This window comes from Ambystoma mexicanum, chromosome 13, assembly GCF_040938575.1.
Source record: "Ambystoma mexicanum isolate Mex_15411 chromosome 13, UKY_AmexF1_1, whole genome shotgun sequence".
Taxonomy (NCBI): Eukaryota; Metazoa; Chordata; class Amphibia; order Caudata; family Ambystomatidae; genus Ambystoma; species Ambystoma mexicanum.
The window spans coordinates 204,525,840-204,551,268 of NC_090938.1; the positions used below are offsets into that span (position 1 = coordinate 204,525,840).

A 25,429-nucleotide genomic window follows, 5' to 3' on the forward strand; every position below is an offset into this window, starting at 1 on the left:
CTGCAGTTGAAAAGAAATGCCTCCAGGACAGTAAAGAACACACGTTTGGCTGTTTCTCCACAGTATAAGTCATTAAATGTAGAGAAATGAGCGAGCATCCGACCAGGCCGTGGGTAGAGCGCGGGGGCTCCAGATGAGCTCACGTAGTCTCACGGAAAAGCCTTGTCTCTACTGCCGGTCTTTGCTGGTGATTAATTCCTGCATTTGGATTTGGGTTAATTAAACAGTTAGGAAGCTGGCATGCAGAGCTGGGCACAAGGGACCGTTGCATGGACCGCAATGTGGCAGCGGTGGTCCCGGCCCAGCACGGGCCGAGGGGAACTCTTCTGCGGTGGCTAATCGGCCTCCTAAGTGATCAGGGGCAGAGACCGGAAGGATGCGCAGCCTTCTGGCCCATAGCCTGGATGGGAATACAGCCTCCATTTTGGACCCCTGGGAAGTCACCATCTGCATTTTTAAGTAGCTTTTATGCAAATCCCTGAAGGAGGTGGAAACTGAAAGATTCATTCGGGGTGAAGGCCATTACAGCATGTATTCTCCTGCCACGTACAGGGGCCAGATAGGCAATGTGTGTGTGGTCGGGGGGTGGGGGAGGGTTGCTACTCTGCCGGAGTTTAAATTACTTTCCTATGAAGGAATTTAGTAGGGCAGAGTTAACTACACAGAGTGCTGCTACTCTACTATGCATCCCACTCTCTCGTGTGCAAGATCACAGCCAGTGTCAGAGGAATGTGCTGTCCTACTTTCCTTTCCGAAGCAATATAGAAAAGTAGGGGAGGAGGAGTGCTGTTTGTAAGATTCCTATCAGGGTCCCTCTCTGCGTTTGAAAGCTAGAGTTTAGTATGGTTTCCTGCTGACCGCCTAGCAACTCAGTCATAAACTAAAGTCAAACCAGACGCTTCAAGCTGCGCATTCTGACAAAGGGTAGCGAGGCCGAGCAGTCAGGCCACCCTGTCAGAGTTCCAAGATTAGGATTCCTGGTGCAGCGTGCACACCAAATTGTATCCTCTATAACGCGAGTGTTTCCAATTTAAGGGCCGTTTCTAGCTCAATAAAGGTGGCTAGCTCTGGAGCTCGGTCCTTGTGTTCTCAGCTCAAACGTTTCCTAAAGAGCACAGGGATTGCCTATCTGCAGGGGCGGCATCAGGGCCTTTCAACCTTTTCAAATCATAGGGGTCTTGAGCCTCAGTGGGGCCCCAAGCAACTGCACCTCTGTTGCCAGCAGCGGCGGATCCAGCCTCAACATTTTGGGGGTTGAATGGCAGTTTTGAAAGCTGGTAGTGAGAGGTGCCATTAAAGCTCTTGTTCTATAGAGACCCCTCCCTCCACAACCCCTCCCCCTCTGAGCCCAGAAGGCTCAGTAGAAATTATGCCTTTCTTTGGCTAACAGATGCATCTTCCATCCCAAATCACAAAAGGCATAGCCAGGATTGTGTAACAAGTGGGGCGTGCCACTAATGTAGTAGGGCTCGTCTTCTGCCCCCGGCCAAATCCGCAAGTGTGCCCGATCATAGTGAGGAAGCGCAAACCAATCAAAGGGGTTCCGGGTGGTTCTCCCGATGAGAATATTTTAGAAATAATCGATACAAATGGTGCATTTTGCAATGCACTTTCTGTGGAAACAAGACGACACGGAGCAACACAGGTTCTATCCCCGGGTCCGCACTTAGAAGCCTCTGGGTATCAAGCGCGTTATAAACACGCAAATAAGTCATATTCCTGTAACAGCGCCTCGATGCCCCCGGGCTGTGTGAGTGCTTTAAAAATGGGAATTACAAAAAAAAAAAAAAAACCCACACAGTTTTCTATCGGGTTCTTAGGGCAAGATGTGAAAAAAGTCCTTTAGATGCCAAGTCACGAACAATGCACAGGAGCATTTTCAAAGGCATTATTAGAATGACTTTGCCTGCTATAGGGGAAAAATAAAGGAGGGGACCTGCGCTTCAAACCCTGATCCTTCAGGTATAGTGAGTAAATATCCAAAGATTGGAACAGTAGGATGGAATGACACTCCGTAATACAAAATCATATTTCATTAGATAAATTTATCGTATGAAAAAACATTTTCTCAGTAAAAAATTCATAAAAAACATTTCATATCAACATTCATAGCCACATACAACACTCATTCATACATTTGCACAGAACACAAACACCCATGATGTTTCATTTGTCATTGGGTTTTAAGAACACAGCTTCATTTCATATGTTGAACAATAGACCCAGTCTATTGATATGAAATGTTTTTTATGAATTTTTTACTGAGAAAATGTTTTTTCATACGATAAATGTATCTAATAAAATATGAATTTGTATTAAGGAGTGTCATTCCATCCTACTGACCCAATCTTTGAATATTTATTTGCCTGCTATATGCCAGTACTTTGCTAGTGTAAAAAAAAAAGAAAATCCATAATGATTTTGCCACACATGTCCATTCTGGTGCACCTATATATGCCAGCATCTCCACGTAATAACATGTTTATGCTGGTTCTGCCAATATATGCCAGCATCTCCACGTAATAACATGTTTATGCTGGTTCTGCCAATATATGCCAGCATCTCCACGTAATAACATACTCATTTTAATTTTCCTCTGAATGGTAATAATGATTCTTTAACAAAACATGTTTATGCTGGTTCTGCCAATATATGCCAGTATCCCCACATAAAAACATACTCCTGCTGGCTTTGCCTTAACTTATTTCACTTATCTATTTTAAATATTGTTACGCGCCACATGCCCATGGGCTTCAGGGCACATGTAAAACCTAGACGAGACAACAGAATCAGGCGAAAGGTCACGGGTTGGGGATGCTACCGAAAAAACAGCGATGACAGTAAAAGAAAAGAAGATCCGTGACACAGTAAGAAAACATGTCCTAGTTGGCTAGCCGGTGAAATAGCTGAACAGGTTGAGAGCTTGCTGTTGCGATCTGAGTGTGAACTGCAGGTCACAGGTTCAAATCCTGGGAAGGCCAACTCAGCCTTTCATCCTGCCGAGGTTGATAAAGGAGTACCAACTTGGGTTCAGTGATAATTGCACGTGCGCATGTTCTCTGTACAGCACTTTGCCGAAAGCGCTATATAAATATCATATAATTATACAAGAACACTCATCATCATGCAAGGACAGTTATGTTGTCATTTGTCTTTGACCTGAAGACCAGTAAATAAAATGCCATGCCACAGTAAAACATGCCCTCCCCCACGTAAATGCACTCAACATGTTGGCTTTGCTCTTAAAGCAAGTACAACATTTCCAGCCAGCCACATTGTTTGACTCCCCCCAACCCCCACCCACTCTACAATGCCTCAGTTGTATAAAAACACTCAAGTTGCTTTGGCCAAAAAATGTCATGCTCCAATGCCCCTTCCCAGGCCCCATACACATATCCACATATATGCAGATACACTCACACACCTATACACCTACAGATACACACACACAGATGCATACACATTACACATGCATACACATTCACCCACAAGTCCCGCACCAATAAAGCTCATGTACCATTCACACAAGCACCCAGAACCGTCACACTGCACTGTCATTCACACGTGCACTAGCACCCATGTACACCATTCGCACTACATTCATTCATATGCATGCACTTCCAGACATCCCCTCCATATAAACATGCAACCTCTAATACACTCCCTCGCATGCATGCATACAAACCTTGCATGCACACAAACAAAACCTTTTTTTTTATTTGAGCTATTAGGTGGCAGAGACACCTATAAGCCGGAACTATTGCATTACGGTACACATAGGGAGAACTGGCACATGAGATGGGGCACAAAGCTTCAAGGTGTTTGATTGTTTGCCTACCCATTGACTGTTCAGGGTCATAATAATCCCTATGGCCATTCCCACCCAGTTTCTGCCCCTGCCGCCCAAAACAGCTCCTCATGGGAACTCTTTGTGCTCGCTTTATTCAAGCCTTACCATCAAACTTTGCACTCAAAGTGCCTGCCAGTGTTTTTTCAAAGCAGTCTTCTGATAGTTAATAATTTATTTGGAGCTGTAAACACCATTTTGCTGTAATAAACATTTCTTATCTGGGCGTGCCTTCAGCCAATCGATTTATTAGCACTGTGTGTGTCCTTCACTGAGGACCTGTTAAAAACCAGCATTGGCAAAGCCAACCATTTTGGCTTGTGTAAAAACAAGTATTAGGCATTTTCCAGGCACTGATATTAGATGCCCAGATACACAATTTTGCACCTGCTACCATCAATGCACAGTTAATGCCACTACGTCAGTGCCTGGCAAATGTCTTTCCCATACCTTTACAAATCCCAAACTGTTGGCATTGCCAATGCTTGTTTTCTGACCTGTTTCCCTGCGGACTGAGGACTGCTCAGGACCTATCCTATCTATGCCTCTGCAACTCACAGGTTATTTAGTTAATGCTAATTATTGAAGGTGTGATCCATCTAAAAGGTGTGCCCAGCAGGTAAGCCTTTAACTGTAACATTGGGGGTCTATTGATATTGCCTTGGCAGTCTTTTGTCCTCTGCCTCTGTTCGTTTATTGCTGTCACATTCACATTAATGACACTTTTCTCATCTCAGAGAGCAATGTATTTGCTTACTTTTAAAGTTTAAAAGCAAGTAAATAAACTGCTCTCCAAAGTGGGAAATCTGACAGGTTCTTGCTGTGTGAGCCCCGGGCTCGGCGTCAAAGCAGAGTGATGTGTGCTGCTTCAAATTGGGAAGGCTTAAGCCCTTCCAAGCCCATGCCTGGCACTGCCCATGCCGGTCAGCAGTCTTGTAAAATGGCAAAATATTATTTTTTTTATTTTTTGCTCTGTGGCTTAAAATGTGCGCTTTGCAGCACTTGCATTACAAACTGTGCTTTCTCTTCCCACGGAATATACAGAAGTGTTACCACCTCATCTCCTTCTAACACTGGTTCCTCCAGATCATCCCCTTGATGACAAAGAAGGATTTAGAGCTCTGCAGTGGCCATTTAGTGTTTGAGCTCCCTTCTGGCTGGCCATCTCGTGATAATTAGCGGCTATTAACCTTATCTTTGTTGCCATTGCAATGTATGCACTCCACAGGTGCCTTAGCCGTTTTTGTTCTCAGCAGCTGGCCCCAGCCAACCTTTTGAAATGGGCACCACTCAGGGCACTGCAGTGAGTAGCTCTTGCTTATTAATACTCGCCTGTGCTGTTTCTCATTCTCAACGTGGTTGGATAGCATATTGCAGGCAGCTGCTAAAGTTCTTCATGGGTTAAAAGTTGTGAGTTGCCAATTCGAAACCTGCCTACATCTGAAAATCAAAAACCCTGAGATTTACGCCACCCAGTGCCATGCCCATTGATGCTCGAGGCTCCATCCATATTTGCTTAAGCCTCCCACCCATATGTAAACTAATTTGAAAAAATGACTTTGTGATCTACACCAGGTGCTTAGACAGTAGCTTAATAATAATAATAATAATAATAATAATAATAATAATAATAATAATAATAATAATATATTTCTTATATAGTACTAGACACCCATAGGTCTCTTAGCGATGAAATAACAGAAGACATTATTATCTCACAGAGTGGTGCTCAATTTATCGACCTCGGAAGGATGAAAGGCTGAGTTGACCTTGCCAGGATTTGAACCTGCCACAGCAGGCTGCGCACAGATATCAGTGGCGCGCACTTGGCTTACTGTGCAGCGGTGCACAGCTTGATGCACTGTTGTGTCGATAGGGCCTTTGACATTAGTAGACAGTAGCAAGTGTAAACACTCAGATAGACTAGGCAGTGGCACTGGTGGGCGGATGGGCACTGGGGCCTGGACCAGGAGGACACTGCAGGCAGCAGAGCAGCGTCAAGGGTTAAGGGCAAGCCTACTCTGAGCCAAGTCAGCGGTGAAGAACAGCATGATGGCGGCCGCGGGCGGTGTCTAGTGGCAGTGATGATGCAGTTCATGGATGGGGGCAACCAACAGGTGTGAGTGCTGCTGTAGCCAGGATGAGATACGATTTCGCCCTCACAGGAATCCACCTTAACGTTAGTGCCTAAAAACAGACCGCCAGTAGCCAATCAAAGTGAGGTATGGACTGAGTTGATGGACTGCATCACTAACTAGCTTCTATACCAGAATCTTGGAAGTGCAATGCAGACCTGAAGAACAGCTTTAAAACCAGAGCCTCCCACCTAAACCCAGAGAGTAGGCAGGACTGCCCAATTCGTCCAATGATCTTAGAGATGTTGGCTCGACCAGGTCGGTGTCTGAGTTTCATTTACAGTTTTCTGAGAGGAGGGAGCCCTTAATGAGGTTTGTGATGAAATGGGTGCATTCTTGATTAAAGAGCTTTGTATATTTTGCATTTAAGATGCTGGTTGAACAAAATAAGGTTTCGGAGGTGAGGAACCGTGCAGGAAACGTACTGATGCATTAGATCCCACACCAAAGAGATTATTGTGTGGGCAGCCGACCACCACCCAAGTTAGTGGTCCAGAGCCTCCAACAAGTTGTAGAGGAGCAGGTGGATGCATTTTCCCCAACTCCCGCCCTCACCGCCATCAGTATTAGAACAGTAGGAGAAGAGCCCTCTATGGGACTCCCTGTGGTGTCCCTATATGGCATCGAGTGTAAGAGAGACAATATGCACTCAGACAACCATGTCAAATGTATCCTCGCACTGAGAGTGTGGAAGGATATCAAGTGGAACGATGTCAGCACACACCATTGGACGACATGGAGCGCTGAGTGAAATCTGATGAGGGCAGAGTGATGTCATGAAGAGGATGTGCAAAGACATACTGAAACGATATATGAAAATACTTAAGAGTGACTGTAACTGAAGCGACAAGAGAAACATGTACGAAATGATAAAGTAATCCTGTATACAAAAGAAGATAACGTAACTTGCTGACTAGTAAGTGTAAATACGCAGCAACGTAAGGTAGATAAGACATATAGAAGCTTGCTATAGAGGAATATATAACATGGTTATGGCGGCCATAATTGGAAGATGGATGCTGGCTCGTGCTAAGACGCAATCCAGCTTCCTCAGAGACAGACCAGGGTTTCAGAGTCAGAAGAAGCTGGAAAATGGATCTGTGTGCAAAACAAAGAGGAATCTATTGTGGCTTGGGATCAAGGATCTCTTTTTAAGGAATAACTGCAACAGGGCAATGTCTGGAAATAAAAACAAAAAATGCTAGTGTGGGCCAGATCTTTGGTCAAAGTGGGCCACACTTTGGGGCCATGTGGCCCGTTTGATAAGTTATTTCACCATGCGGCTAGTAGTTTTGACCAGTGTTACTGAATAAATATTCTTTAAAATGCACAATTTGCATCACATGTTAGGGATATCCTCCCCTGGGCACTACTCAAACAGTCTGTCAGAAAAAGAATGAATTGTTATTTGCAACTGTGGCCCATTTTTTCATTGGTGCCCGAGACAATTTTATGCCCCACTCCGACCCTGTCTGGGACCCCCTCACTTTCCTGCTATGGCACCACCCCCTCAATACCACCCTCCAAGGAGGATTCTCCAAGCATGTTTTTCCTTTTCTATTACGGATGTTAAGAAGCTGTTTTCACACCTCAATGTCTTTTGGCAATGTTGAAGGATGGTGAAAACAGGTGTTCTCTTCATAGGGGATTGTTCTCATTAATTTGATCTGCTACTTTAATAATAACGGGCAGTTTGTGGATGTTTAATCCAGAGCAAAAGTGTAGTGTCTTTTTTGTAGGCGTGTACAATTATTTATTGTCCAATTTCTCTGTATTGATTATTGAGTGGGGTCAGTCTGGACGTGGGCCGGGGGATAGATACATTTGAACACCTGCACGATGTGTTTTTATTTTAATTAATTTATGGGAACATAGCTCAAGAGCAACACGCTCGCTTGGAAGCTAGACGTTGCAAAGCAACGCAGGTTTGATCCCCGGGTCCTGCTTCGAAAGCTCTGGGTATTAAGCGCGTTATAAATAACCAATTAGATTACATTCCATATGATGTTTTACCCATAAGGAGGTGCGCAGGCCGAGATGGGTCTTGTGTGCCCCTCGGCTACATGAGGCGGGATCTTCCCTGCTAAACTGAGAACAAAGGGGACACGGATGACGTGGCTCTGCAGCGGATCCTGACAAGGCGCGAGCCCGCAGAGCCGTCTCAAGTGCAAATGAGCTACCGGGGCTCCTGGTCCCCAGCCCAGGTGCGATGAAAGAGCCATTCAGAGCGGCAGCCTTTGAAAGCGAGGCATTATCTGAGCCTTACAGGGCTGATCTGAAAGTCTAATGCCGGGGAGCAGGCGCCGGGGATTACACGATCCCCTCAGTAAGCAGCCGGGCTGAAGCCCGCCCTGACATGGCCAAAACAGCTCTTAACAGCTCTAAACGCACAGCCTCGTCAGAGCACCTGGGGTGACGAGTAACTGTACCCTAACGAACAGAGAGCTCCACGGGTGCGCCTTAACCGCGATATTCAACTGCATGGCTAGGGGCGTTGCTAGGGGGGTGGCTAAGAGGGCTACAGCGCCTGATCGTTTGGTTATAGCCCCGGATAGAATCTCAAGAGCTACAGCCAAAAGACTAGCTAGCCCCCAGTCCCAACAGTTCCGACATCATCTTAGCCCCGGGTCTTTTCCAGACCTAGCAACTCCCCTGGGCCTGCGTTTACCTCACTCCAGTCCTGATACGCAACACGCCAACTCACTCCAAGAGACGGTTCTTTAAAAAAACGAAATCTCACCCCACAGCCTCCTGGGGCATAACAGTAAAGGGATATCATTCACAGCTCTGTTACTGCGCACCCATCCTTGTCAAAACACCCCTGATCTTCTAGCACCAGAGTCTACACTAAGCTCTACCAGTTCACCTCAATCCTGATCTGCAAACACAGCTGCGGCAGACCAGGGATCCACACTCAGTTTAGCTGGTGCCACTTAATTATACTATGATACGCCCATTAGTGAAGCGCCAATTCTCAGAAATAATGATTTATAATCACTGAGGTGCCCAGCCGGCTTAACGCCTTGACTTCTACAGCCCACCATCACAATCACGTTGAGATCAACTGGCAAACTTTTTTGGTGAATAAAGTTCAAATTATGTACACTGGTATCTGGGCTAAACCACAGACAGAACTAATATGAGATAATATCTTTGATAAGACTATCCTGCGTTCAAACGATCCAGCCTGCCTCTGATCTGATGGCCATCACTCTGGAGCTGTTCCGGTCCCAGGTGCAGGATTGTAAGGGTTCAGGCTCTCGATTATATGCCTGTCCACCAAAGCTCTTTAAACACCTAGTGACATGTTGGGTGGGGGGTGGACTGCCTGCTGAAGCTCATCAAAGGTTCTTTTTTGTGGGCCTAGATTCCCAGTAGCCTGAAGAAAGCGATGATTATGACTTTCTTTAAAAAAATTAGCAAATAATGCTGATACAGTGGAAATGCTAAATGATGCTCCCATTTGGAACTTGCCCTGTCAAGCCAATCTACGGGAGTGAGTAGCGATCCCCCAAACTGCGGTCCTTCATGGAATCACTTGGGTTGCTGGACACAGTTCAAGCAGCGTTCTCAGAGCTAGAGGGACTACAAATGTGCTTCTTGCGCTATTGGGTGATCTTCGAATCCAGGTGGACAGTGGAAATACCACTGCCTTCATCCTCTTAGGGCTATCAGAAGCATGCATTATGATTGGCCAGGCCACACTGCTGCATATATAAAAGGATAAGGGGGTGAAAGACTTGACACACCATTGAATCGCTTCATTTGTAGAGGACTGCTATTTGGCTACAGACTTCCCCATTTTTAGACCTGAATTCTAGCTACAGGGCTCTTCATTGTCTCTCCACCTCTTTAATGTGTATAGGAGTCCGCTGATGAAGCCATGGGTTGGAATTATTTAAATATGTGGACAACACTCAGTTATTCATAACAATCTCTGATACCGCAACGTCCACTTAGTGTCCTTAATCTGGGTCTCTAGTGATCAACTCTTGGAAGACTAAGATTTTTCTGATCTTAATGTCCCACAAAATCCATGATTTTGGTCCCGTGCCCACATCGTGAATTATAGAATTCTTCTTTCTGGCCAAATGAACTAGGTCAATATCAGCTCCCCACTACTAAAGTACAAAGCTTGGATTTTCTTGATGAATCCTGCAAGTCAACGCTCTTTTCCAAGTAGATTCCCTACAACCCTGGATGTTGAAGAGGATCTTCCCATATTTAGAGCATGAAAGTAAGCGGTCCATATTAGACCGTCTATAAAACACTGCTGCTCATACCATTTTTAAGGTTTATTGCCAAAGCCAAATGTGTATCGGGTTATATTTTCGAAAAAATAGTTTCTACATACAAAAGTTTCGAATACAAAGATTCGAAAAAATTCTTTTGTCATATGCAGTGAATACATGTTTCATATTTCAAGCCTTTTAACAACAAGGGACTGGATCGATCAACCCATGGTAAACTGATTACTGCCAAGCATGCTCATTGAGTGAATCTTCCACTCCGCTGGCTGGGCATTCCTAAATTTAACACATGCCTGGATGGCAGGAGATATTTTAGTTCTCTGACCCCACACTTGTGGAACACCCTTTCCCTGGCTCACATGGAAATACCATCCTTGATGGTCTTCAAGAAAAACTTGAAGTGGATTAATCTTCCTTGATAAATAGCTGATGCTTTCCTTTTTTATGTTTTGTGGTGGTTTGTCCTGTGAGCGCCCCGGGGCAATTGGGCGTGTTGGCGCAATGTAAAAAACCTATAGACTAGAATAGAAGATACTTCTCTTTGCTCATTCAACGGCTAAGCAAGTATTTAATTCTTGGGGGAGCTCGGGGACCAGCACACTTGCCATGAGGTTACTGCAGAAACTGCACGCTTTAGAAGCTCCCATGCATAATACAACATAACATATCAAAGCTGTCAATGTACGCCATGGAAACATCTTGCTAGATACGGGCTGCTGCCTGAAGCACCAGGTCACACATAAGTTAAACACACATTTAATGTAACATCCATGAGCATATTGGGCTTCACTCACAAGAAAACATGATTGCTCTCAGATCCAACACTGGACATTTTGCAGTACCTACGATTTCCCTTCCACACCTTTAATAAAATGTCAAAACAAACTCAAGAAAATCAATTATACAGTCATGAAACGTTCTTACTAGGAGTTACCAACTAAAATCTTCATTGAGTCACGAAGATCAAAAATCACGTGGTGAAATCCACATTGGATCACAAGTACATCAGTCCATTGCAAGCCAGGTTTTGGAATTAGAAAACAAACGTAACCTATTGCTACTCCCTGGTCGGACATGGATGACCACGTTTGTCCGTGATATTCATCAGGGTTTTTCCTGGGGATCTTAAATCCATCCAAAACGATGAGAATGATTCATTCTACACTTCAATAGAAGAAGAAGTTTACGCCCGGGGATACTTATGGCATCCAATATTGGCAATTATGGCGGTTCTATTAATTGAACTATAAGCTATGTGTGATTGTTATCTTGACATTCGAGAACAAAGCTGTGGACATTTAATGACATTCAGCAATGTCTAAATTCATAATATCCATATTTATTTTAAAGCATTCCTGAAGGGGGAAATTGAAAACTCAGGTACAGCCTTTGCCTATTGTTCGATTTCCATAGATGGGTTTAAGGATTGTGTTACAATTATAGCAACAATTTCCTTCAGCCAATTTTATTTAAAACAACATACTCGCTCTTAAAGACCTTTAATTTGAATGTAAGACAATGTAAATGGATAAAGGAACTGCATTGTGCGGTGATGCCTTTTCAAGGTGTATGTTTGGGCTTAATAAACACTGCTCCATATCATACCAAATGTTGTGCATGACACAGATTCCTGTAGTGTACAGACTATGCTGGACTTACAAAACCATTGTCAGAAGGGTTAAATAGTCACCAGAGGCATCGCTGGGAGGGAGGGGTAGGGGGGTATAGCCCCAGGTCTTTTGATTTGAACCCCCGGATAGTAGCTGAGGGGCTGCAACCAAAAGGCTGGCTAGCCCAGAGTCATGACAATCCCGACTCTAGTTTGTTTGTTTATTTTATTTATAAAGCGCTCCGGACCCGGGAGTAAATGGGCGCTGGTACAAGTTACAAAGCACAATACATGGTAGATAACAGTAATGCTATTAGCAGAAATTATATACAGGGAGTACAGGCCATGGCCAAATAAGACATAACTGGTACATGTACAATATATGCAGGTAGTGACTATGTCTAGCATACTAATTGACTTTGTGCCAATAGCCACCCAATGGCAGGTTTTCTGAAGGACTGGAAGGAACTGGCCGACTTAATGTTTAGAGGCAGGGAGTTCCAACATTGGGAGGCGAGGACAGTGAAGCTAGAGCCTCCGGCTCTTTTAGAGCTAAATCTGGGCACCATGAGACATAGGGTGTTGGAAGATCTAGTAATTCTGTTGGACTGCTTCCAAGTGAATTTATTGGTGAGATGGGGGGGGCTAAGTGGTTGAGAGCTTTGTATGTGAGGCAGAAAGTTTTGAGGTCAATTTTTTGTTGGATGGTGAGCCATTTACATGTGATTCTTGTGTTGGACATATGCTCTCGCCTAGGAATATTTAGTGCTGCTCGTAGCGCATTATTTTGGATGACTTGGAGTTTACTAGTTATAGCTTGGTTAGCACCTAGGTAGCGGCTGTTGCAATAGTCTAGCTTGGACTGTATGAGGGCTCTCTCTAAAGTAAGGCAGCTGTTGGTCGAGAGAAAAGGTCTGCAGGCCCGAATTAGTTTTCCTGTGTTAGCAGTGGAGGAAGCGGTGGAATTGACTTGCTTGGTGAGATTGATATTGGCATCAAGATAGAAACCAAGAGTTTTCACGTTTTTGGCGACAGGGATGGTGTTGCCATCGATGATGATTTTAGAATAGTTGGGGCTCAGTTTTTTTAGGTTGTTAGGTGAACCAACAATGAGCAGTTCAGTCTTCTCGTCGTTCAGGCAGAGGCCATGTGTGGCCACCCATGCCTGAATGACAGAGAAAATTTCATTGATCCTGGTAACATCAGTATTATAATTGCCAGATATGGTGAGGAGTATCTGGGTGTCATCCGCATAGTTTGTATAGGTGACACCCAGACGATCCAATTTATCAAAGAGAGGCTTTGTAAAAATATTATAAAGAGTGGGGGAAACGCATGAGCCTTGTGGGACACCACAAGTAATGGGGATTGGGTCTGCTGCTGCCACAGGGGAAAAGACCCTCATGGTTCTGTTGGCCAGGAAGGACTGTATCCATGTGACAGCAGAAGGGGAGAAGTGAGCAGCAGAGGAGAGGTGGTTACAGAGTATTTTATGGTCGACTAAGTCGAAAGCTGCTGAGAGGTCTAGGAGGAGTAGGATAGCAGCCTTACCCTTGTCTTTAATGTCGTTGATCTAACTTTTAAGATAAACAAGGGCAGTTTCTGTTCCATGCTGAGGTCGAAAGCCAGATTGACGCAGTCCCAGTAATTGGTTAGATTCTAGGTAATTCTGGATTTGTAAGTAGGCAGCTCTGTCCAGAATTTTTAGCAGGAAGGGAACAGTAGTGATGGGCCTGTAATTAGTAGGAATGGCTGGGTCCAGGGTCTGTTTTTTTAGAAGAGGGAGGACCCATGACTGTTTCAAATTGTTAGGTACTGAGTTAGTAGAGAATGATACGTTTATAAGTTTAGAAATAAATGGGGAGAGGTCTCTAGCAGCATCTTTTATAATCTGTGCGGGACAGCTGTCCCCTTTACAGTTTGACGGTTTGAGAGAAGTTATAATTTTTTGCACTTCTAGTGCGGGTACCTTTTTGAAGGTGAAGCCACAGTTAGTATTGGACGTAGTAGGTGAACTGGGGGTGGGTAGGTTGCTGTTGGAGAGTTGTAGTCTTTTACTTTCAATTTTCGTTTGCAGGCCGGTAATTTTATTAGCAAGGGCGTTTTGGATGCTGGTGCACCATGATTGATCCTTCAAGGACATGTCCATAAGTGGATTTGGGTTTTCTATCTCCTTCAAGATAGTAAATAATTCTTTGGTATTGGAGCTAGCATTGTTTATTCTTACACTGTAGGCTTCCTTTTTGGTGCGAATTATTTCTTTTTTATAGAGGGAAGATGCATTGGTGAGATTAATTTTGTGTTCCTCAGAAGGATTCGTTTTCCACAGGGTTTCCATTTTAGTTTTCTTATTTCTTAGTATTTTAAGTTCCGGTTTGTACCATGAATTAAGATGGGCTCTAGGTTTACTTTTATGTAATTTTAAAGGGGCAATGATGTCGATGGCTTTGGACATGGCGTCACTGTAGGTGTCTACAAGAACGTTGGAGTCCGATGTGTCAAGGATCGTGTTAAGGGTAGGTAAAACCAATGGAATGAGGGTTTCTACGGTAATGTTACGCTTGTTTCTAGTCAGACAGGCTGGTGCCGGGGGGCATTGTATGTGGTTCGGGTTGTTGATGCTAATATCAAATGAGAGTAGGAGATGGTCAGTCCATATGAGGGGTTGGGGGTCCTTACAGGTGATGTTGCAGTTGTGGGCAGCGAGCCAGTCTAAGGTTCTGCCTTTCTGATGCGTAGGTAAGGTGATGAGTTGAGTGAAGTTGTGTTCAAAGAGGGCATTAGCAAGGGAAGATGTATGGGTATCATGAGGATCATTGAGACCCAGGTTAAAGTCACCTATGATAATATTCTGCGAGAGAGGTTTAGATTTCTCTGCTATGAGGGCGGTTATATCTTCCTCAAAGGTCCCTATTGGGCCAGGGGGCCTGTATATTAGATCCATGGTGATAGTGGTCTTAGGTGAAGTTTGTATTTTAATGGAGAGGTGTTCACATGAATTTAGTATGGGGACAGTGATAGATCTGATATCAAGCGAGGATTTGAATATGAGAGCTATCCCTCCTCCACGAGCATTAGGTCTGTCGGCCCTAAGGATGGAGTAGTTGTCAGGAACCGCAAGGGTTAGATAGGGACCTGCTGTTGTATGAAGCCAGGTTTCTGTGGTGGCAAGGAAGTCCAGGTCTTCTGAACGGATGAGGTCAGCGATTTCAGTCGGGTGAGCAACAAGGGATCTGACGTTAAGTAAGGCATAGCCCCCACATCTTTTCCAGACCTAGCAACACTACTGATGTTAACATGTCTGAGATTTTTGAGCCGCAGTGTTTTCCCAAAATGACAGTCCGTTTTTTTTTTCTCAAAAAAAGTAAGGAAGGTTGGTAAAAAAGGTCAGATTTAAAGAAAATAAATACTTTTTAACAACAAGGCCTCTATTTACATCTATAGATATAGAGCTCGATTCATGGAATTATTTGCGTGGAAAATAAGGCACAAGCGCGCCAAAGAGCGGGCAAATCCGCGTTCGTCGATTCATGAAATCGAATGCGTGGTACTTTACCAGTACTTGGGTGGAGTTTGCGAGGCTCTGCGCGATCCACGACGTATTCATGGATTCGAGTGTGCAACCTCTCACAAGGGAATTGGCCATGCAAGTCCTTCTTCATACTATTCATCAACCCAAAGTCATGTGTACAGGCACTTGCACATGGAATTGCGACGCAATGGTAAGATCACAAGTCAGATAATGGGGTACGTGCACGCAGTCAGGGTTCCGATAGGATTTAGGGGTGCGTGTATGCAGTTCAGCGGGGTGCAGGAATTGTCTACAGGGTATTGGACACAGATTTCCTGACTAATTACAGAGTTACGATTTTTCATACGCATGCTGTCAGGGGGATCCCACGCACTGTTTGAAGGGTGCGTGTCATTGCGCCCGTGGGAGCACATAAAGATAGCTGTCCTGGCTGTTTTTGCTTTGCGTGGGGGCATGTCAGGGGCGTTCTGGGTGTGACTTTTTTTAATACGGTTAGTTTGCGCAGTGAATTCCATGAACACGTGGGGCGTGAATCTTTTACTCTGCACGCAGGCTTGCACAGTGTCCTTCTCTGCGCATGGCCCTTGAGGGATTTCTGCGCACATTTCCATGAATCGGGCCAATAGTATACTCGTATAAACCACGCTCTTGCAAGTGCAGTGTAAGTCTATGCAAGTGGTAAAGAAGGAACACGTTGCAAAAACACTACACAATGTTTGACACAGCACTTACCATAGATGTAATTGGTGTATGAGGTGGTGGAATTTTTACAGCATTAAAAAGGCAGTCTGTGCTTTGGTTTGCTAAATTCACCCGCACTGCCGTGGGAATAGCGCACTGTACTGTGATGAGGCTCTATGTGATTTCCTCGAAAACAATTGGTTGAGGGAATTTTTTTGAGTTTGCCGCAAATATATGCTGGGGGAGGCCCCCACCAACCCCTCCATAGCCCCCACAATCATTAGCATAAACCTAAATACCCCCCCTCATATTCGCGGCAAAAGCTGTTAAACAAATTCGACGAATTCTCCCACGACCAATTCTGCTGCAGCAAAACCTTCTGTTACCCTGTGATGAATGAGGGGACGCTGTGTACCCGGGTGCTGCGGGGCCCAGGCACCCCACAAGACCTCTATCTCTTACAATGTTATTACCCCTTCAATGCCACTGCCCTAAAATCCAGGCACTGGCAACCTCCTGGAAATTCATAAGCGAGCCCTGTACATTAGAACAAGGCAGTGTGACACACTAACAGCATCAAGTGGAACTACTTCACCAGAGAGCGCCAAAGGTTCAAGGACACCGCAGGAAAACCCAAACCACAGCGCAAAAATCCGCCACAAGGCCAATGGGTAGTATAGGCTTGCTGGCAAATTCATAATATTGCGAAATGACCGGATTGACAACAATCTGACACCAATTTGATATTCTTGATTAGCAAATGCACTGCATCACCATAGCAATAGTGCAGTTTGGTGTGCTAGGTGCATGGAATCTCCTTGTGGAACAATGGCATTTTAGTGTAGCAAATTTGGATCATTAGATCGGAAAACTGCGCCTCGGGGTGGCAAAATCACAGCGCTTAGGTAGGAATATTGCAGATGAATGTGGAAAATGGGGCCCATTGTTGCAGGAATAGAGCGGCTTATTGTGTGGATGGCGATTAGGAAGGTGAAGGATGCATTGAAACAAAGGAGGAGATTTGAGTGGATGAAGGAGAGTGCCATGGGTGGAGTGGAGGGCGGGAGGGAGCGAGAGGAGAAGGATTGATCCATTCACAGGGCTTTGGACTTACTCTGCAGTTTCCCAGTTCCTCTGCTGATAAGATGATGGTCCCACACTTCTTCCCAGGAATGCCCCTACAAAATAAAAAGCAACAGAGAAGAGTCAGGCACGATGTGGAGTAACATTGGGGCGGGCAGAAGGGGCCATGCAAAAAGTAGTAATCAAATTCTCTACGTCGGTGTCACTGGAGGAAGCTTCCAGGTGGGCTCTTATGTGGGACACCTTCCGCCAACCTTCACTTTTTATTTACTTGTGTTTAATAAACTAAGGTCTATTTACTATCTACTGGTGTTTCATTTTTTCAGTTGCAAATTACGACTTACAGGACTGTGTGCGGAACCGAAAGGCGCTGTATTGATCTTGTGCCGAAAGGCCGAAGGAGGACTGATTGCAAGGTCCCCCCCACTCCTTATGATAATTGCTTATAAGCCCCCAAAGGGCCATGCATTACCTATACCCTACTGTTGCCCCCAACCGGCTGGACCAGCCCAATCAATGTCAGCGTGAGGGACTCCGTGCACATTTTTGCCCTCTCATCCAGGATTCATTCGCAGTGAACAATATACCCAGATCACTGGGAAGCCTGATAAATGTCCTGGCCTTGAGAAAGACCTGTGAGGGTTGAAACACGTGTCGACTGATTCGCTATCTTTCAATTACATTTGTATTCACTGCTCATATACTGAAATCTTTGTGATTATTGATTAGAACAACCAGCGCAAGATGTCCAAGTACAGCCCCCACTAGTTGCCGCATGAGGTGTGGGCTACACCTCCTTCTGGGTTCTTGCAACAAGTTCACCAAATTCAGTTGCATTTGAGAAACCTGCTAACCAGCAACTGAATTCCAAGTGCCACGCGAGAGGATTCAGTTGCCACAGCCCATCTCTTGTGTTTACCTACGACCCAGGAGTAAACTTGTGGCTAATCTTGTGTTGGCTCGTAACTTTGTTCCTTATTCATTATTGGACTGTGTGACTCTTTGTAAAGCACTTTAGTTAAAGGCACTATGTAAGTAACCTTAAACAAGTTAATACAAAAAAATACTGTTAGTGTAGAATGGGTCATTTCAGCTAAATAAGTATAGGAGAGCCTCTTGGTAGCCTTCCCTAGAAGTTCACCTTCAATTTATAGTCAGGCACCGGAGCCCTGTGAGTATGATGCCGTGTAGTCACATACCGGAGCTCTGTGGGTATGATGCCGTGTAGTCACGCACCGGAGCCCTGTGGGTATGATGCCGTGTAGTCATGCACCGGAGCCCTGTGGGTATGATGCCATATAGTCACACACCAGAGCCCTGTGGGTATGATGCCGTGTAGTCACATACCGGAGCCCTGTGGGTATGATGCCATATAGTCACACACCAGAGCCCTGTGGGTATGATGCCGTGTAGTCACATACCGGAGCCCTGTGAGTATGATGCCATATAGTCACACACCAGAGCCCTGTGGGTATGATGCCGTGTAGTCACATACCGGAGCCCTATGGGTATGATGCCATATAGTCACACACCAGAGCCCTGTGGGTATGATGCCGTGTAGTCACATACCGGAGCCCTGTGGGTATGATGCCATATAGTCACACACCAGAGCCCTGTGGGTATGATGCCATATAGACCCACACACCAGAGCCCTGTGGGTATGATGCCGTGTAGTCACATACCGGAGCCCTGTAGGTATGATGCCATATAGTCACACACCAGAGCCCTGTGGGTATGATGCTGTGTAGTCACATACCGGAGCCCTGTGGGTATGATGCCATATAGTCACACACCAGAGCCCTGTGGGTATGATGCCATGTAGTCACGCACCGGAGCCCTGTGGGTATGATGCCATATAGTCACGCACCGGAGCCCTGAGGCTATGATGCCATATAGTCACACACCAGAGCCCTGTGGGTATGATGCCATGTAGTCACGCACCGGAGCCCTGTGGGTATGATGCCATATAGTCACGCACCGGAGCCCTGTGGGTATGATGCCGTGTAGTCACGCACCGGAGCCCTGTGGGTATGATGCCATATAGTCACGCACCGGAGCCCTGTGGGTATGATGATGTATAGTCAAGCACCAGAGCCATGTGGGTTTCATGCTATAAAGTCACACACCAGAGCCCTGTGGGTATGATGCCATGTAGTCACGCACCGGAGCACTGTGGGTATGATGATTTATAGTCACGCACCAGGGCCATGTGGGTTTCATGCCATAAAGTCACACACCAGAGCCCTGTGGGTATGATGCCATGTAGTCACGCACCGGAGCCCTGTGGGTATGATGATGTATAGTCATGCACCAGAGCCATGTGGGTATGATGCCGTGTAGTCATGCACCAGAGCCCTGTGAGTATGATAACGCATAGTCACGCACCAGAGCCCTGAGGCTATGATGCCGTATGGTCACGCACCAGAGCCCTGAGGCTATGATGCTGTATAGTAACGCACCAGAACCCTGAGGTTATGATGCCGTATAAACACGCACCAGTGCCCTGTGGGTATGTTGCTGTGCAGTCACGCGCCAAAGCCCTGAGGCTACGATGCCGTATAGACACGCACCGGAGCCCTGTGGGTATGATGCCATGCACTCATGCACCAGAGCCCTGTGGTATGATGCCTTGTAGTCACGCACCGGAGCCCTGTGGGTATGATGATGTATAGTCACACACCAGAGCCATGTGGGTATGATGCCGTGTAGTCACGCACCGGAGCGCTGAGGCTATGATGCTCTATAGTTACGCACTGGAGCCCTGTGGGTATGATGCTGTAAAACGAAATGCTTGCATTTTTGCTCCATGAAAAATAAATTTCCTTATCATATAGGGCAGCACTATTTTATACATAGCTTTATCAGACAGAGCTCTCAAGAATACAACACCAAATAAAGGTTTCACCCTCATTGGGAATCCCCAGTACAGTACATTTACCATACCTTTAAAAATGTATTTAATGTGTTTTAGTTCATTGAACTTTTCCAATAAATACACATTATTATGCAAAAAACGTTTACATTTAATTTAATTTAATTTAATCTATACATAACAATTTCGTAGTACTAAAACATCATTTGCATGACAGTGGGATAACTTAGAGGGAATCAAACCATCCTATCTTCTGAAATAGGCAAGACTACCTACTAACCTATTATTTAATTTCTTTAGCAAATATCTCCTTCTCAAATGCCATCCATACCTGGATCAGTGCAATTGCTCTTCCCAAACTTCATCCACTTAGACCATTAAACCAAAACATTTCGCCCAGTATCACTTGGAAGACCTCTGCCAGGTGTCTATAATTATAATGATAATATAGTCGCATATAGGGTCATCCAGTTAGTATATGCCTGAGTGATTCAGTTTCTATAGAGTCTTCACACAGTCTACACGTTCCTTTCTTTTTGGGGATATTCAGCCATTTTCCTGAGACTTCTAAAACCGGGAGTTTTTAAAATCTTATTTGCATAAAGATCCTGCGAAACATAGGATCCGGGAAGAGGTATATATATTTTTGTGGGCATCTATAGGTGAAGCAAACTTTCACATAGTCCTCCAAACACTTTAACCTACTTACATGGTCATGATTGCATACCCAATCCCAACAATTTTTTGCTTTCTTTTGTGATTCAGCCCTAAGTGCCCCCAATTCCTCTGCCCAGATCCGCATCCAATCAATTTCCTTAAAGAATATCGTGTTCAAGTCTTTAAATCTTCTCCACTTTTACAGGAATTTTCTTGTATCCCTTTTTTTATTATTTCCAAAATTGTGTCATCTTCCGCTAGCATAATCCTTAAATACATCATTCCTCTTTTTACTTTATTTAGGGTGCTTAAAGAAGTTAGTCCCAGCTCTATGCAGATGGCTTGCCTGTGAGTGGCTGTTGACAGGCCCAGTATTCTGCGCCATATCAGCCCTTCCAGCCCATCAGCCCATCTATCCAATTTCAAGAAGCAGCACTCCATTGCATATGAGACCGTTGCCACCAATTTTTGGCAATGCAGAGTGACTACCCCAATCAAATGATAGCCCAAACTGGTCGTTAAAAAAATTCTTCTGCATGCTCCTAATGGATATAGCCTTTGTTCTACGGTGTGCTAGCATTTCAGCTTCACTTCTTTTAGTTACTATTTCATAGCCCAGATATTTGTAGTAATCTACTCTTTCAATCCATTCTTCTTTGACAGCAATACCTTTTTTATCCTTTTTGTGATCCCAAAACTCATTATTTTGTTTTTTTTCAATATTGTTTATAGAGATAATTAATTTTAGCATATTTCATCCATTTGTAAGCACTTCTTTTTAATCCTACCAATGTACTGTCAAAAATGGCCTGGTCGTCTGCATAGGCTAAACATGTAATTCTCTATTTACCCAATTTTGGTGTACATTAGTGGTTGCCAGTAATATGTATCTAGATCCGTGTTAAATAGATTATACAATATTGAGGCTAATAAACAGACTTGTTTCACTCCTCTGGCAAATTCTATGGGATCTAACATGTCTCCCGAACCTCTGAGCCTCATCTGCGCCTTTGTATCTTGACATAATACTTGACAGGCTTATAACAGATGGTGTGGCATTTTCATCTTTCTCAATTTATCCCACAACCTATCCCGATTTATCGTATTGAATGTCCTTGCAAAATCTACAAACAGGATATGAAGGGGAGGTGTTTCTTTAAGACTGCTCTGGTGAATTAGTTTATTCATAATCAAAATACTATGGCAGCAGGATAGGGCTTTTTTCGGAAATCCTATCTGAAATGTACTTAATATTCTATTTTCACTGATCCATTTTTCTATTTCATGGAGTATCTACCCTGCAAATATTTTGCCAAAACCATCTAATAAATAAAGCCGGCGATAATTATTCGGGTTATCTCTACTACCATATTTGTGGATGGGGATCAAGTAAGATAGGGTCCAGGATTTAGGGATTAGTCGTGCTCTTAGCACACTGTCAAAAAGCAATTTAAAAATCCCTTCCAATTTTCACGGGTTCCCCAACATTACCAAATCAGAGAGCCCATCCGGGCCTGGGGCTCTAGATTTATTTTACTTCTTAATGAGCTGGAGGATATCATTGCATGGGATATTAAAGTTCAGTTCTCGTTTCTGCAGCATTTTATGTTCTTTTTCTCATCTAAATGTGTCCCCTACTTGTTTTCCCCCCATATTAGCGTATGTGCTATTCAACAAGGCTTCCTTAGGTTGGCCAACTCTATTATTGAAAACCTTCCATAGATGCTATAACATAATTTTTCCTCATGGCTGAGTATACTCTTTGCCATGCCCTAGTTTTGAATGATTTAGGTGACTTCTCATACATTTGTATAATTGGATTTGACCTTTTTCCTTAATAAGGCCTTAGCTCCTTTGTTCATTTCTATTGGCGCGATTTTCATAAGGGATCGGTGAAGTAGTTGTTTCTTTCCTTTGGTCTAATTTTCCTACGGTTGTATGTGTTTTCTCTTACCAATAACACTGAACAAATTCAGTCTACCCAAAAATAGATTAGTACTAGCAACAATCCATGTCATTAGAGCTTCCGGGGAAGAGGCACACGGAATAAGGCCAATATCCAAGAAAGATTTATATTTAGTTATTGCTTTTAGACTCTTGGGACACAAGCTCAGCCAGGTTTTCCCATGGTTTATTGTTATCTCGCCTAGTACTCCTCACCCCCCTTTCCAGCCCTCAGCACATTTATCTTTATCGAAAGGGCAGCATGATCGCTATATTCAGAGAAATGTACCATTACCTCCATGTGTTAGCTGGAGGAACAGCTCTTCTTACATTCCCATTGCATATTTTTAGTTTAAGCAAATCCAAAATATTAATCCATTTTATTGTCCTCCCTTTCTGAGCCCCTCCTTTGCTCTCCTGTTGTTTTTCATTAAACACTCCCTTATCTGTAATCATGTATTCAAGACATTTAGCATTCAGGTCCCTGGCCAAAATGATCTCAGTTTCTTTTTTAACCACACCCATACTTGCAATAGTCGTTAAGATGTTATCATGTATTTCCCCAGTCATACATTTATTTGGTGGATCATATATGTTTATAATCAACAATTTTAGGCAAGTAGATATTACTGCCTTCACCATAAGAACGTATGGGGATTGAACTTCTATTTTAATCTCCTTGGCTTCTATGTCATTGGCAACCAGGGTGAGGAGCCATCCATAAGGACGCCCCTTGGCTCCTTTCTCAGCAGACCTCCAAAAAGTATGGTACCCATCAAACATACTTTCATACATAGGCCAAGTTTCCTGTATCAAGATAATTTTAGCTGACTGTAAAGAGGGGAAAGATCCATTTTCAGCTACCAAATGCATATGTCCTCTAGAATTCCACCGGCACTGTGCGCAATAGTGCCGGTGCTTCTGTGAAACCCTGAGGATGGCTGCCGTACCACCCACCAGGTCTGACCTGGCGGGGGGAACTGCACTCACCCGCAGAACTCGTAGTTTGTCAGTCCGGAAACAACACCAGTAAGCTCACCGGCACTGTGGTTTCAGGGCCAGCAAACTCGTAATGAGGGCCAAAGTCCCTATGTTTCAGCATACGCAATGGTGGTATATGATCGAATAATTTTAGTAGGACCGATCTATTTACAGAAGCCTTTTGGTCATCAAATAAGCGGGATATTGGGAGACATGAAGGGTGGTTTGGGGTTTCTATTGATAATTCTGTTGTTTCTGTTGAGTATCCCCCCTCCTTTAGTGTCATTCTCTTTCCACTATTTTCTCTTTTACCTTCATTGTCTATGATTTCTTTTGCATGGTCAAAATGTTCACTCAATTCAGCCAATTCCGAGGCCTCGGTACTTTCATCCATGGATATAATATCTGATTTATCTTGAAGAGTAACTTCAGGTGATTGACGTATTCCTGGTTTTTCATTCTGTCTCTTTGTAAGTAGCCATGATGTCAAGTTTACGGCTTTTAGAGATTTCCTTCTGGCTCTCCTTACTGCTTTTTTCTTTTCTCTTTTCGAAGGAACAGCATTTTTTTGTGTTACTATTTTTTTTTATTTCTTCCTCCCCTTTGGAGTTATTCTCCGATTAATTATTATTATGGGTCTTTTTTGCTCTGCTTCCTTGCTCTTTTCGAAATAATCTGGGAGAGATTTCCATTTCCTTTTGTGGTTCAACCATCATAGGTTCATAAGGTCCTTCTTCAATCTTGGGATCAGGAGGGATCACCTTGTTCTCCTTATTTGCCCTTTCCATAATCAGAGTGGAAGTTGTTTTAACCAGATCAATATCCGTTTTCAGTTTTCCCATGGCTTGCATGATCTGTTTCAGTAAAATAGAATGTTTAGCTACTTTGTTTATCAGAAAGTTCCCTTATGTTAGGAGAATTTTTAAGGTAAACTGCATGGCTTCATTATCTATTATAGAAAGTCTTAAGGTTTCTGAGAGTACCGTGACTTCTAATCTGTCACTTGAGATCGGGGTTTCGTGGGACTCGGAGTTCATTTCATCTAATAACCCTGTCAAACAAGAAGAGATAGACAGTCTTTCTTGGGATATCTCACATTCTCCTTTGAAATCAGATGTCCTTTTCGGTGTTCGCTCTTGATTTTGTGTTTGTTTTTTGTTGCAAGCAGCTAGTGACAAAATAATTTCAAAAGAGATTGTTTTTTGTCAATCAATAGGGATTCAGGATACGTCAATATCTCAATTTCCCCATTCGCACTTTGCAGGATATTATCTTGGGTTTCCTTCTGGGGACCAAAATATTTTGTAATTTTGGTTGGGTCTTTATTACTATCACTGCTTCACCACCCTTGGTCTGAATGGTTTTATTTCACTTTAGCAAAGTCGAGCTACCCACCGTATTTTTAGCATTTTATTTTCCTCTCAAGGAGTAGCGATTTTTTCGTCGGCATGGTGCACTATTCTATGTCTCCCAAAGGTAATAACGGAATCCTCAATCCCCTTTTCTGGGCAATAGTATTACTATAGAGGAGATCAACACCATGTATCTCAAACAGTAAGTTGGCTCATTCTGTGGATCACAAATTTACCTAGCAAAGCGTCTCTAGAATGTATGAAGGGTTTCACAATAGCTTTAATAGAGTTCTAGCTCTATTATATCTCTTACAGCAAGAAATAAGGGAAGCGGGAAATCAAAGAAGAAATTACCAACCGTTCACGTGATCCATATAGACAAATTATCGCTCCTTCATCTGTTCCATAGAAAGAACTTCAGAAAAACAGCAGGTCACAGCACATGAGAACTACCAGGCCTCGAGCCTCTGGCTACAAGCAGTCCAC

General features: G+C 44.0%; 1 protein-coding gene across 7 annotated transcripts in view; it reads right to left on the minus strand.

The window, feature by feature from the left end:
* Positions 1-25,429, minus strand: part of LOC138521088 (copine-5) — a 1,203,840-nt gene that overhangs the window by 379,277 nt on the left and 799,134 nt on the right. For all 7 annotated transcript variants that reach the window (XM_069633646.1, XM_069633648.1, XM_069633647.1 and 4 more), the window contains one exon: positions 17,169-17,232. In XM_069633646.1, the coding sequence (XP_069489747.1) occupies positions 17,169-17,232 (64 nt within the window). The remainder of the gene's footprint in view (positions 1-17,168; positions 17,233-25,429) is intronic.